The sequence below is a fragment of the Tenrec ecaudatus genome, chromosome 1 (assembly GCF_050624435.1).
Source record: "Tenrec ecaudatus isolate mTenEca1 chromosome 1, mTenEca1.hap1, whole genome shotgun sequence".
NCBI classification, from domain to species: domain Eukaryota; kingdom Metazoa; phylum Chordata; class Mammalia; order Afrosoricida; family Tenrecidae; genus Tenrec; species Tenrec ecaudatus.
The window spans coordinates 160,150,140-160,164,712 of NC_134530.1; the positions used below are offsets into that span (position 1 = coordinate 160,150,140).

A 14,573-nucleotide genomic window follows, 5' to 3' on the forward strand; every position below is an offset into this window, starting at 1 on the left:
TGCAGCTGTTTACAGTGGGGACCTCGTGGTGCAGTGGTTGCGCGTAGGGCTGCCATCCGCATGGTCGGCAGTTTGAAACCACTGTAACCAGATTCGCTTTGGTTTATCCTATGCCAGCCTCTTTAGCAGACTCGGGTTGCGGCACCTTTCCTGCCGTTTAATTAAATGGGCGAGATGGATAGGCAGATCAGTTTAGGTTGTCATACTGGGATGAACAAAGGACTTCGCAAAATGGAGCAAGCTAAAACGTCCTACTGACTCGCCACTTTTAAAAATTAAAATGATCCAGTTGGGACAGACACATGCACTTGCGAAAGCTCCTCCACAGCTTTCCTTGATTCAGTCTTGATAACAGACGGCATGGAAGGCGGAGTTGGGACGTCCCTTTTTGCTTTCGTAGATTACCGGGGAGCTTCCGAACGTCCCTGGTCTTTCGGCTGCGCCTACAAAGCCCAGAATGCAACGCGTCTGCGGAGGCGGAAGCAGCTGGCGGAGCCGAGGCCCGTGATTGGCGAGGAGCACTGGGCCAATTGGAGGGCCTTTTGCTGGCATGTCCCAGAGACCCGGTCCGGGAGGGAGAAGGTGGCAAGATGGTGTTGGAGAGCACTATGGTCTGGTGAGGAGCCGCCCGGGGGTCCCGCGGGAGGCGGGCTGGCTCGGGGATGCGTATTACGCGCAGGCCAGGCCGGTCCAGGGTGGGGGCGGGGAGTTGACCGGCGAGCTGCGGCCTTGGCCTTGGCGAGAAGGCGCTCGCGGGACTCCCTGAGTCATCCCGGGGCCAGGAGAGGAGGACAGGCCCGGGGTCCTCCCTTGGCACCCCTGCTGGCCTTTGCTGCCCTCTTCTGCCCGGCGTTGCCTTCTCGAGGCCAGCCCCCGCTCCGTCCTTAGCCAGAGTCCTGCTGCTGGGACAGCACGTCCGTCTTCACGATAATGGGAATTAAGAAGAGAGGCTAGAAACTTCTTCCCCGGCCCATTCACTTCTTCCCCAACTCTCGTCTTGTCTTCTTTCAAAGTACCCTTTCTACATTCCTTATAGGCCAGGCCTCTTCCATACTTTACCTCACGTACACCTCGCGGCAAATGTAACGATCTCTTTACACACGAGGAGACCATTTCCCCCAAAGTCACACAGCTCGTAAGTGCTGGAGCCAAGATTTAAACCCACGGTGACCCGACACACAGACACCAACGGGTGAGCTAGGCTGCTCTCTCTCTCTCTCTCTCTCTCTCTCTCTCTCTCTCTCTCTCTCTCTCTCTCTCTCTCTCTCTCTCTCGCAGTCGCACCTTTGGTCGAGCGTCTACTGGTGGGCAAGATTAGAAGCCGATGAACTTGTGCACGGTTTCAAGGATTTCCTTCAAAGTGTGAGCACAGAGTAGAATACAGAACAGTACACAGACACACACGTTGTCAAATGGCATCTTTTGGGAGAGGATCGTGTTGCATGTTAAAGTAGAGAATACCCAGTTAAATTTGAATTTCAACCAAACGATGATAGCTCTTGCCTGCTAGTAGAATGGCAATTTGGACCCAGACAGACGTGGTGGCAGCCCGTTTACATAAAGATGTACAGCCTGGAAAGCCTTGTGGGGGCCCTTTGACTCCGTCCTGTAGGGTTGGTAAGAGTTGGAATCAACTCTGTAGCAGAGGGTCTGGTTTTTGGATAATCTCCCAATTACTTCATGAGGGATACAATGCCTGTGTTAAAAAAGCTTACTGTTGTTTATCTAAAATGCAGATTCCACTGCCCTAAATCTAACAACATCTGGGGAAGATAATATCTTTTTTTATTTAATCATTTTATTGGGGGTTCTTACAGCTCATATAACAATCCATACATGCATCCATTGTGTCAAGAACATTTGTACGTATGTTGCCATCATCATTGTCAAAACATTTTCTTTCTACTTGAGCCCTTGGTATCAGCTCCTCATTTTTTCCTCCCTCCCTTATGACCCCTTGATAATTTATAAATTATTATTTTCATATCTTACACCGACCGCTGTCTTCTTTCACCTACTTTTCTGTTGTTCATCCCCCCGGGCAGGTGGGGTGGGGTGTTGTGTTGGTATACGTGGATCATTGTGATCGGTTCCCCCTCTCTCCCGGAAAGATCATTTCAGAGTGACAAGAGGACAGGGTTTAGAATCCAAAGCCTTTTATTTCCTGGTCCTTAACCAGCTGGATGTGCTCGAAGCACTTAATCCCATGCCTTCTTTATTTGTAAAACGGAAGTGACAGTAACATTCACATGCTTTATAGTTTGAGGTCGTCGTGAATGTGGAGTGTGGATGATAGATTTTTGCAAACTGGTGAGCACTGCATGTGTGCCAGTTGAGTGGTACTTGGGAAGGCCTCAAGACCTCATGTGAAGGGGCTTAGAATGCTGAGACGGAGCTGCCATTAAATCGTTACAGGGACAGGCTTAACCAAAGCTGCCGAAGTGAAAAGGGAATCGACTCCAACTCCCCAAAGTTGATTCCAGCCCACAGCAACCCTGTAGGACAGAGCAGAACTGCCCCTGGGGAGTTCTGCGGCCGGGACTCTGCTGGAGCAGGAAACCTCATCTCTCTAAAGCAGAGCGGCTGCCAGCGCCTTCTGCTGACCTTGTGGTTGGCAGTCCAGCTTGTCGGTGACCACGCCACCAGGCCTCCTGAGGGGCTGGTTCGTGGTTGGTTTCCAGTGGTTCCTTTTGTGTTGGAAGGTAGCTGGGACAACAGAGAAGACAAGAATGTCGACCTGAGAGGCCTTGGAGCCCTGTTCTGTACCCTTCCTTTCCTTGAGCACCATCGAAAAAGCTTCGAGTGTGGTAGAGGCAGCTTTGTATACCAAATAGCATTTAAGAATATCGGTCTGCGTTGGTGAATATAGGGTAAATGCGTTCCAGAATGGCCTTTTCTAATAGCCTCGAAGCCCCGGTGGCACACGGGTTCAGTACTCAGCTACAAACTGAAAGATCACTGTTTGGAGCCCTCAGCTGCTCTGCGGGAGAAGAATGTGGCAGGGTGCCTCTGTAAAGATTACCTTCTTGGAAACCTGGTGGGACGTTCTACTCCAGCCGACAGCGTTGCTGTGAGTCAGAATTAACAGAAGGACCGTATTTGTTTTCCGTTTTAATAGGCTTGACACAGGATGCTGATGAGGGCCACCTATTTTAATTAAAACAATTTTTTTCTGTAGGGCCATGCTTTGCTGTGGGTCATGGTTCCCTGGGGAATGTGTGAAAAGGCAAGCTTTGACTATGGAATTGTTGAGTCACACTCCCTTGACCAGGAGAGTCCAGGCCTCTGGTTTTTCTTTTTTAACATAACATCAGGATTCTATTGTGTTATCAATAAACACAATGAAGTTTAGTAAGTTTAGTACTAGATCACCTGGCCCTTTCCCTGGTTAGGCTTCCCAGTTTAAAAAAAATGTTGGCAACTCTTAATAGTCAACATTCCCTTCGATCTGCACTTGGGCTCAACACATTCAAGTCTCAACACAATCTTCTTTGTCGTTTTAGCCCGCTTCCGAAAACCTGTCTCAGTCTGCCCGCCCTGTCCACTGCCTCACAGAACGCCGCTCTCCCTGGGCATGCACAGGCTCTACTGTGCCACGGTGTGGGCTTGGTGCTTGCCACACTTCATACAGAGTCTAGTGGGTTTTAGGAACGTTCACCTTGTTTGCAGGGTGCCACCAACATGAATAGTTTTTTGGTTTTTTTTTTTGGTAAAGTAAGTTTATCGGTAATAATCTTAAATAATTTGCCCCCAATATTTGATATACACATTTTGGGGTGTTTGGGATATGTGGGGTCTTCGTAAGTGACTGGCATACAACCCATTATTGGTGCCCTGCAGCGTTTGTGATTTCTCTGTTTCTTCCCACAAAGACCTGTTGGTGCCTTGAATAAAAGTGCGTCCAGTCAACGGAGAATGAACAGGGATAAAAACTGTGCATTCTTATAATCTACACATTCCACACAAGCGACGTTTTTTAAGGGGCTCCTTATGAAGATTTTCCATCGCAGTGGACAGGTCCTTATTTCTGGTGGAAAAGCTTTTTTGCACAGGACTGCGTGACTCCCAGAATCTGCGGGCGACTGCCATCTTTTTTTTTTAATGACAACTTTATGGGATAGCTGGGTAATGCCTTTAAAATCCTGTTTTGATGAGGAAAAAGTATATACTGTTTTTCTATTCATGTAAGGTTCAAATTGGGAAAACTTAAAAACAGTATTTTTTTCTTTAAAAATCATTATATTCGGGGCTCTTACAGCTCTTTTCACAATCCATGTGTCAAGCACATTAGCACATAAGTTGCCATCATCATTTTCAAAACATTTTCTTTCTACTTGAGTCCTTGGTATCAAAAACAGTAATTCTTTAGGGATAGATCAAACCCAATCCACTGCCACTGGTTGGACGCCTAATATTATGTGGGACCTCCAGGTTGTCATTCTTTATGGGCACAGCCAGCTCTTCCATAGTCACAAGAATCATAACAGTCCCCCTTCCGCAGGTGGTGCTGGTGCAGGGCAGTGAGAGACCCAGTCTTACACTTCGCCTCCGTTTGTCCTCTCCCTCAAGCCCTGCTGTACTCGGAAGTCCAGCTCCCATTCATTTGCTTGTTTTTCCCCTTAGTGCATGTTTCCTAGCGACTCTCTAATGGTAGGAATGATAAATGTCCCTGCACTGATGAGAAAGCAGGACCATAAAGGAAGGCAACAACTCTGAGCCATAGAATTAGTCGGTAGCAGAGTGAGAATTTGAACTCAGGCCCGCTTCAATTTCCTAATCACTAATACACACACACACACACACATCCTGCTTCCCAGATCTGCCTGTACACTTTAGCAAAGCGCTCAGCGTTCGGACTCATGGTTTCACGTAGCAGAAGCTCTTGATTGGTTTAGAAAACTAAATCTATATGGCAGTATTTGAACATCTGCAAGTGAATATCTGAGAATGATAACATTAACAAATTAAACGATACAATGTTACTTGTAGTACTATAATGAATGATAAGATGTACAAGAAAAGTCCCCAATCACAAATGTTTTGAGAATGATGATGGCAACAAATGTACTTGACACAATGGATTATGTGTGGGTTGTGATAAGAGTTGTATGAGCCCCCAATAAAATGTTTTAAAAAAAAGAAAAAGTCCCCAATAGTTGTAAGCATAGTTTGTCTAATTCATACTGTGTCTCTTGAGTAGGGGATTACCTGTATTGCCTTCTGTATGTGTTTTTCAGTATCTATTTATTTCTCTTTGCCATTTTTGGTTTGTATTTATTGCCAAACAAAGCATTGTGAAGCGGATGGGGGGTAAGGGAGGGTGGAGAGAAGCCCCAAGCCCATAGTTTGCCAATGGAAATGAGGTATCTACAACACTGCTTCTTTTCCGTTGGCACAGAGCCTCATTGGCTGAGCACAGAGGCCATCAAGAATTGATCCTGTTCAGGGACTTGTAAAAGCGATTTGTTTACCTGATCTCCTTTGCTCGCTGAGCAACTGGAGCTTGGACTTAGTATTACCTGCAGTCTTTGGGTTATGAAAAGTTGCAGGGATAAAAGAGGTAAGGCAGCTTGGGGACCCAAACCCATGAGCCCTCATTTTTCCAATTCATTCCAGCTGCCCAAGCTGTTAGACATTGAAGCCGTTGGTCGCATTCTGCTTCCTTGCACTGAGTGCTGTCCAAATTCAGTGGCATCCGGTCAATTGCAGCCTCTTGAAACTGCAGGACAGAGCCAACTGCCCCATGCAGTCTCCCAGGATGCAATCTGTCTGGAAACACACTTCCACATCTTCGCCCCACTCAGTGCCACCAAATGTACGTTACTGTAGAAATGTGTGGAAGTTGCTGTCTTCATTTCCTCCCTTGGGAATGCTCCCATTTTAATGGGATACAGCTTATGATGCTTAAATGTGGCATATTTAAAACCAGATGGCAGCCTTTGACACTCATCAGGATCACTGCAGGAGTTTGGTAAGTCTGGGGTAAGGCTTGGTCATCTCTTTGTTCGAAAAACAAGTTGGCAGGGGATTCTCTGATCCACAGAGACTGAGAGCTGCTGCCTGCCACCACAGAACCTGTTGCGGGAAAGATGTTGGAGGGGGCTCTGGGACTGGAGGCAGTGCGTAATGTTCAGGCTATCCTTTTTTTCCTTCACCTGACAGTGTGGATAACAGTGAGTATATGCGCAATGGGGACTTCTTGCCCACCCGGCTACAGGCCCAACAGGACGCTGTCAACATCGTGTGTCACTCCAAGACCCGCAGCAACCCCGAGAACAACGTGGGCCTCATCACATTAGCCAAGTATGTGGGACTGAGGAAGGGGTTGGGATGTGAGCAGTGGTTTTCCCGTCTGTGCCCCATGGTGATACACCAGAGAGGAGAGCTTCAGAAATTCATGGGAAATTTTCAGTATCTTTCAAGCCCGTTTTTTCCCCCCTCACTTTCTGAAAACCTCGCCTGTGGGCAGTTAAGTTACTCTTGAGCAGAATCCAGGAGGCTTCTTTTAGCTGGGCTCTACTATTCTATGTAACATAAACAGCGACTTAAAAAAATTCCTAGTTCATACTGAAGTGGTTTTAATTCTCAGTAACATCATTAAATCCTGTCATTTATTTAGTCAGCCCCCTTTTTGAAAAAGAAGTTTTGCGTTTCACTGACATAATTCTCATAGCCTACAGTTCAGGCGTTTGAGCGTGGTAGCGTTGTGCAGCTACCACAGTCAGTCTCTCAGCGTTCTTTCTTTCTTATGCTCATCAGTATTAGCGCTTCCTTTCTTCCCCACCTCCCCTGCCATACCCTACGAAATATTAATCCAGTCACTATCTCGCTAGCTCTACCGGTCCTGCAGTTCATATAAAGAGAAGCAGACAAAAAGAAAAAACAACCAAGCCTAGCAACAATAACAAAACAGAAAAATCTCCGTTGAGATGACAACATAATAAAAACTAGAACAAATTTAAAATGATAAGATGCTAAGTTTTAACCTAATTACATATACATCAATCCACTTTCTTTTATTAGGGCCTCATGCAACTCTTATCACAATCCATACATACATCAGTTGTGTCAAGCACATTTGTACATATGTTGCCATCATCATCCTCAAAACACCTTTCTACTTGAGCCCTTGGTATCAGCTCTTCATTTTCCCCTCCCCGCTCCCCACTTCCCCCTGAACCCTTGATAATTTATAAATTGTTACTATTTTGTCATATCTTACACCATCTGACGTCTTCCTCACCCACTTCTCTGCTGTCCGTCCCCCAGGGAGGAGGTTATCTGTAGACCTTGTAATCTGTTTCCCCTTTCTCCCTCACCTTCCCTGCACCCTCCTGATATCGCCACTCTCACCAGTGGTCCTGAGGGGTTCATCTGCCCTGGATTCCCTGTGTTTCCAATTGCTATCTGTGCCAGTGTCCATCCTCCGGTCCAACGGATATGTAAGGGAGAAGTGGGGTCATGATAGTGGGGGAGGAAGCATTCAAGAACAACCTCAGTCCACTTTCTAACGCACTCTCTGATTTCAAGGCGATTCACAATCCCAGTCCGTGGTCAGAGGGAATTCACTGGTGGCCAGTCCAAGTGGGGACTCTGTAAATGAATTTTGGGCTTTCCCTGTCACCCACAGCCCTCTGTGACTGTGCTCAGGATTTAATGGCTAGTACTGTTCGCTCCTTCAGTCTTGGATTTTATCATTTCAGTCCTTGGGTCACAAAAGCTGGTATGTTTCTTCTCTGTGGACGTAGCTTCACCTCCCATAGATAGTTGATGCTCGTTTCAAGACAAGCCTTCAAGACTCCAGGCACAATTCTTTCAGATAGCCAGGCACCATCTGGTTTCTTCACCACACTTTGCTGTAGCACTCCTGTCTCCAGTGATCTCTCTGTGAGCACTGAGTAGGGTTATTCAGTCATCCCCTAAAATCAAAATCAACTCAACTATTTTAAAGTTAATTTTAGTTTGCTTTTTGAATATATGCTTTGATACCTTGTGGTGTAGCCAGGAACACAGGGTGATGTTCTTAGAAAGTCTTTGTAGTTGAACAGACAAACAAAAAAGGTGGGTGAAGGGAGACATCAGACAGTGTAAGACAAGAAAAAATAATAATTTATAAATTATCCCGGGTTCGTGAGGGATGGAGGGGAGGGGGAGAAGAAATGAGCTGATACCAAAGGCTCAAGTAGAAAGAAATGTTTTGAGAATGATGATGGCAACAAACGTACAAATGTGCTTGACAGAACGGATGGATGGATTGTGATAAGAGTTGGATGAGCCCCCAATAAAATGATGAGGAATAAATAAAATCTTTTAAGAATATACACAGCAGACATAAACCAACTCCGTAGTTTCTGCATGCCCGTGCCAGTGGTGCTGATGACATTCCTTTGTCACCCTCCTTTTCTGCATCGTTCCTCCCCAGTAGCAATTGCCCCCTATGTTTCCAACCTAATGTTCTCAGTTATTACCAGTTTGATCCCAAATCGGTAGATCTTAAAAGAACACAGTACTCAAGGAGGACATTAGCAACTTCTTAATGCCATCCTGAATGTATTACCGTTAGGAAGCTAAATCTACGGGGGGCAAATGTCATGGTGCATTTTGAAGTCATTGCAAAGTGATTTTAGTGTAGAACCCTCTTGGGCAGACGGCACATGTTCCGTTGCTCCCTCAGTGATGCATGTTAGAAACAGGAAATCCTCCAGGGAGTAACCTCTCACCCCAATAGCCATGCTGTGAGCTGGGAAAGGGCCTAGAACAAGAGAGGGTGGGGAGAGTTACAAAGTAGCATCAAATTATTGTGAGGAAGATCAAAAAGTTAGAGGAAAATACTGGGGATTAGAAAGAAGCTTTCTTTTCTTTCCCAGTGCACAAATATTTTTTTTGTCTGACTAAAAAATAGAAAACTGCTTTATGTAAAATTACAAAAAAATTTTAACCACAAAGAAATACATAATTGTTATTATAACAGTGTAAGTGAGAAGGAAGGTTTCTTACAAGATCAGTCACTTAACCATTTCTGTGCTTGGTTAAAAAATATTTGGTAATTTGCTTAAGAAGATTAGGGATTTTAATTATTACCCAGATCTCCAAAGAAGAGATGCCTCAGATGTAACTGATTAGGAGGCTGGTGGTGTAGCGGCCTTGCATTGGACTGCAACCAGCATGGTTGGCGATTCAAAACCACCAGCAGCCCCTGGAGAGAAAAACTGGCTTTCTGCTCCCAGAAACAGCTACCGTATCAGAAACCCACAGGAGGCTGCTTTGAGTTAGCATTGATTCCATTGGCAGTGAGTGGTGTGGACAGGGAGGCTTTAAAGAGCGTGATTACTTTTTCAAAAACAGGTGATTGTTTTCTAAGCCAGCCTATTACTTGATTGAAAATTCACCTCTGGAAATAACCTCGGTTCGATGTTCAAAGAGTGTGTTAGAGACGTGGTCTCAAAGCTCAGGGGTTCTCCCAGTGTCTTCTCAGCCCAGGAGGTCTGGTCTTTTTGAGGAATTTGAGTTTTGTTCAACATTTTCTCCCCTTCTATCCGGACCGACTGTTGCGCACGGTCAGAGCCAGTCGGCAGTGGTAGCTCTGCGCCATCTAGTTGTGGTCTTAGGTTGGGAGAGACCACGGTGCCTATGGGCTAGAGTCTGTGCACGGTTTCTTCTTTGAGCTGTTTCCTTTTTATTTTTAAGCTCAATATGAGTAGAGACCAATAGTTGTATCTTAGATGGTTGTGTTAGGCTGGGTTGTCTAGAGAAACGAAACCAGCGACACTCATATGTATAAGAAATAACTTTCTATCAAGGAGTAATTTTATATCAGGATGCCACCCCAGCCCAGTCCAACTCACGTCTCTAGGTCTAAGCCTGAGACCTTTTTCAGACTCCTATTGCTTCAGGCCAAGCCAACAGAAATGGGAAGCCGGGAGATCACAGGCCAGTGGGTGCAGAATGACTTGGAGTCAAGGTCACTGGGAACATGGCAGGGAGCAGACCGCTCCCAGGGTCAGTGGCCCCCATGGGGCCACCCCTGAGACAGAATCTCAGCAAGCAGGGAAGGTGAAGGACAAGAGAGACAAGATTTCTCACGGTTTCTCTTATAAAAAGGCCATACCCCACGGAGGCATCACCAGGCTACCACCTGATTGACAGGTTGATCACCATCCTTACCACCACGCAGTTAACATCAAGTTGACATGAAATCCAGCCACCACAGTGGGGGCTACTCACAAGCTTTTAAAGCGCCAGATGCTGCTTAGAGAACATTATCTTTATGAACAGTGTTGTGCCAATTGACCGAGTGTCACCCAAGGTTATGGGCCTATGCCTTTTAGCCAGGGTTTAGAACCTGTTGGAATGAGTCCATTCATAGCCAATATTGGAACTCATTCAGTTTCACAGATTTAGGTGAACAATTTAGTGATAGGCAGAACACAAAACAATTGTGCTTCAAAGGCCTGGAATAGGAGACTTAGAAGAAGTGGGAGATGCGGGAGCCGGGATCACTGCCAGGCCTGCGCACCCGTGCAGATTTAAGTGGCACACGCGGCTGCGGCTTGAGCAGGGTGGCGGGATTTGGTAGCTGTGTGATGCTGGCACTGCCCCTCTTCCCTGAGAGCGAGGCTCCTTTCCAGGAGAGCATCGCCATCCTTTCCTCTTCTGGCTCAGCCACATTTTGCAAACGTGGTTTCACTTTGTGGGCCCTGGTTGCCACGAAGTCACTGCACTGCTCCTCTCCATACCCTAGTGACTGTGAGGTCCTGACCACACTCACCCCTGACACTGGCCGCATCCTGTCCAAGCTCCACACCGTTCAACCCAAGGGCAAGATCACCTTCTGCACCGGTATCCGCGTGGCCCACGTGAGTCCTCCTGGATCCCTTGATGACTCCTCCCTGCTCACAGGTCCCATCTCCATGCCCTTGGTTCTCCCTTCCCACTGACAGTCTTGTGTTCAAGCCAAATCTGGGGAAAGGAGACGACCCAGAGATAGCAATAATTAGGCTGCAGGAGAAGGGGGGTGGTGAGCTGAGCCCCAGACACCATGAGCAGCACGGTGAAGGGGAAAATCCCTATAATTGGAAACCACCCTTATCCACAGAGAGGCCCGGCAAGAGTAAAGGGTGAGAGAGGGAGAGGGTTATACCTTGTGGAGCCTCGTAGTACATGTGCGGTCTGTAGAAACCATCAGGAAAAGTGGGAGCTGGCCAGAGAAAGGGGCTAGATGATTGCTTTGGCCGACTCTGAGAACCGCCTCTTCCTCTCCAAGCTGGCTCTGAAGCACCGGCAGGGCAAGAATCACAAGATGCGCATCATCGCCTTTGTGGGAAGCCCCGTGGAAGACAACGAGAAAGATGTGAGTCCGAGCCTCATTGGGGGCTGGGGTCCTTCCGTCCTTAGGACTGCTGGCAGGGACCCCGTGTGCTCCACACTTTGGGGAAAGACGTAGAGCTTGGCGGGCTCAGCAGAGTCCTATGCTTTTATGAGACATGTCACTTCCTCATGGTGTGGGGCTGTGTTCCTCATCTCTTGCCCCTTCTTCCCAGCTGGTGAAACTGGCCAAACGCCTCAAGAAGGAGAAAGTAAATGTGGACATTATCAATTTTGGGGAGGAGGTGAGTAGGGTCTGGTTGGGGGGCTCTAACTAGATTTGGTTATAAGCAGAGAGAGCCATCCTTATGCAGAAGGGGTGCCTGCCCTCGGCGAGCCGAGCTCCAGGCAGAGGCTGAAAGGGCATTCAGAGGGGCGGGGGTGGGGAGGGGCGTGAGGAAGAGCTCCTCTGTTCTTCTTCCCCAGGAGGTGAACACAGACAAGCTGACGGCCTTTGTGAACACTCTCAATGGCAAAGATGGGACCGGTTCTCACCTGGTGACAGTGCCTCCTGGACCCAGTTTGGCTGATGCCCTCATCAGTTCTCCCATTCTGGCTGGCGAAGGCGGCGCCATGCTGGGTCTGGGTGCCAGCGATTTTGAGTTTGGAGTAGATCCCAGTGCTGATCCTGAGCTGGCCCTGGTGAGCAAACTGTCCCTGGGCCCTTCCCTGCACTCTGCTGACACATCCCATCTGTGTTCCACAGGGCGAAATCAAACCCAACCCATGAGTCTGTTCCAACTCATGGTGACCCCGTGTAAGCCAGAGCAGAACTCTGATCCATTGGGTTGTCTGTCAGTGTCTGGTTTTTTGGAAGTTGATTGACAGACCTTTCTTCTGACAAGTGTCTGGGTGGACTTGAACTGCCAACCTTCTGGTTAGCAGCTGAGCTCTCTTAGCAGTTTACACTACCAGACACCTATATTACTCAAACTCGCTGCTGTCTCATTGGCTCCGACTCAGAGTGACGCCCTAGACAGTACTAGACAATTCTAAGTACCCCCATAACCTTGTTCTCCTTTTCCTGATAACACCATCTGATCTTTAGGGCCACCCATGCCAGACTCCTCCTTGTTGGTTGTTCCTGATTAAACTTCCACTTCCCCCAAGTCCATCCTTCTTGCCCCTCTACCACTTTTTATCTCCCCAGCCTCTTCCCCTGTGTCCACTAGAAGCTGCCCCTTCCTGCTCCTTTCCTCTGGCTCCGGCTGACTTCCCTCCCAGTGCTGGTTGGGTGAGAGTTGGTCACTATCTGACCTTGGCTTGCCCTTTCCCAGGCCCTTCGTGTTTCCATGGAAGAGCAGCGGCAGCGGCAGGAGGAGGAGGCCAGGCGGGCAGCTGCGGCCTCTGCAGCCGAAGCCGGGATTGCTTCCTCTGGGACCGAAGGTGAAAGAGGTGGAATCTGACGTCCCGGGGCTGTGGGGCTGGACCTGGGAGGAGTGGGAGTGGGCAGCATCCTGGCATGGCGAGACTGTGGAAGGACCGGGTTGAGGAAATGGTTTTGGAGGTGAGGCACCAGTGCCAGCCCCCTGCTCTCTTCTTTTCCCCAGACTCGGACGATGCCCTGCTGAAGATGACCATCAGCCAGCAGGAGTTTGGTCGTGCGGGCCTCCCTGACCTAAGCAGTATGACTGAGGAAGAGCAGATCGCGTATGCCATGCAGATGTCCCTGCAGGGAGCAGGTGAGCCGCAGCCTGGGGACAGGGCCTAGGCAGGTGGGCTTGACAGAGAAACCAAACTGAGCAGGCCTTTCTTCCTCAGAGTTTGGCCAGGCAGAATCAGCCGACATCGATGCCAGCTCTGCCATGGACACGTCGGAGCCTGCAAAGGTGAGGGCCCTCCCTGCTGAGCCTCCTCTACCAGGCTTCCAGCCTCCGGTGTCCTGAAAGGTCTCTGCCCGCAGCTCCCTAGAGGGGTTCTTTGGGGAGCAGAAGGAAGCACGAGGGTATATATGAAGGAGCTTCTAAAAGATTATGAAAAAATGGAATTGAGGGTATGGAACTTTTTCACTGGTTGTATGAAGCCTCCTATTTTTTGTGCGTAAGCCTTGCTAAGGCATTAGAAAGTTCATGGCCAAAGTTGGAGAAGTGTCCCAGCATGCTCTAGTTTTCTGTCCTTGCTGGTAGAACATTCTGGACAAAACTCTAGGGTAGCAGCTGCCAGGACAGTGAAGAGAGGTCTGGGGAAAACACAAAGGAGTGGGAGTGACTGATACGGAGCCGGAACCTGACAACACGTGACTACCCTTGTAGGCCCAAGGAGCAGTCCTCTCAGGTCAGGTCAGGCATGAGGCCTGGGTATTCTGCTGACTCTCCTTCCCACTCTTGGCCAGAGATGCCCCCACCCTCAGTCAAGTGGAAAGAGAGGCTCCACAGCATGCTCATGTCCTGCTCCCCAGCTGACCTGCTCCCCCGCCCACAAGCTAATGGTACCCCTTTTCAGGAGGAAGATGACTATGACGTGATGCAGGACCCCGAGTTCCTTCAGAGCGTCTTGGAGAACCTTCCAGGTGTGGACCCCAACAATGAGGCCATTCGAAATGCCATGGGCTCCCTGGCCTCCCAGGCCACCAAGGATGGGAAGAAGGACAAGAAGGAGGAGGATAAGAAGTGAGGCTTGGGGAGGGCTGGCTGAGCTGGCTCGGGGGACTGTATAGAGTGGGGTAGGAGATAGTGCTAGATACGCAATCTGTAACTATTGCACCCTAAATAAACCTTGACATCTTTTTCCCCTTTGTTTCAGTTAGTGGTAGCTTTGAGTGTCGGGGAAGAGGGAGCATGTGGTGTGAAAGAGAGTTCCACTGAGTTCTCTTAAGTCCCCAGTTCTTGGTCTGTAATCCTGACCAGCTCCTCTTCGTCTCCTCTCTCTCCATGGTGGGCTCCACCGCCCTGCGACCATGGTGCTTTCTCGTGGTGGGAAGCGGAGCTGAGGGCCCACTTAGTATTAGGCACGGACCCGCAGAAGAGAAACCATCCTGGCCTCCGGGGACTCAGCATCCAGAGGGCCATGAGCCATTGAATGTGTGTGGCCAGTGCTGACAGAGAAGTGGGGGCAGCGAAGAGGCGGAGCCTGGGAAGGCTTCTGGAAGTGACAGTTGAGCACTCTGAAGGAGCGAGTTCACCAGCAGGTGAGGCAGCGAGAGGGATGTTCCCCAGCAGTAGGAACGGCTTGTACTGATAGTGTGGAGGCACATTTGAGGAGCGGAGGGC

General features: G+C 48.7%; 1 protein-coding gene across 2 annotated transcripts; it reads left to right on the forward strand.

Moving 5' to 3' along the window:
• Positions 1 to 484: 484 nt before the first annotated feature.
• PSMD4 (proteasome 26S subunit ubiquitin receptor, non-ATPase 4) lies at positions 485 to 14,092 on the forward strand. 2 transcript variants are annotated; one of them, XM_075561867.1, is made up of 10 exons: positions 485 to 616; positions 6,163 to 6,303; positions 10,742 to 10,856; positions 11,264 to 11,350; positions 11,541 to 11,609; positions 11,791 to 12,006; positions 12,642 to 12,759; positions 12,915 to 13,046; positions 13,126 to 13,193; positions 13,807 to 14,092. In XM_075561867.1, exons 1-10 carry the CDS (start codon positions 591 to 593, stop codon positions 13,975 to 13,977), a joined length of 1,143 nt encoding a protein of 380 aa, XP_075417982.1. In that variant the 5' UTR covers positions 485 to 590; the 3' UTR covers positions 13,978 to 14,092. The 2 variants fall into 2 exon arrangements, with proteins under 2 accessions (XP_075417982.1, XP_075417990.1); XM_075561875.1 differs by having other exon boundaries at positions 12,642 to 12,750.
• Positions 14,093 to 14,573: the final 481 nt, after the last annotated feature.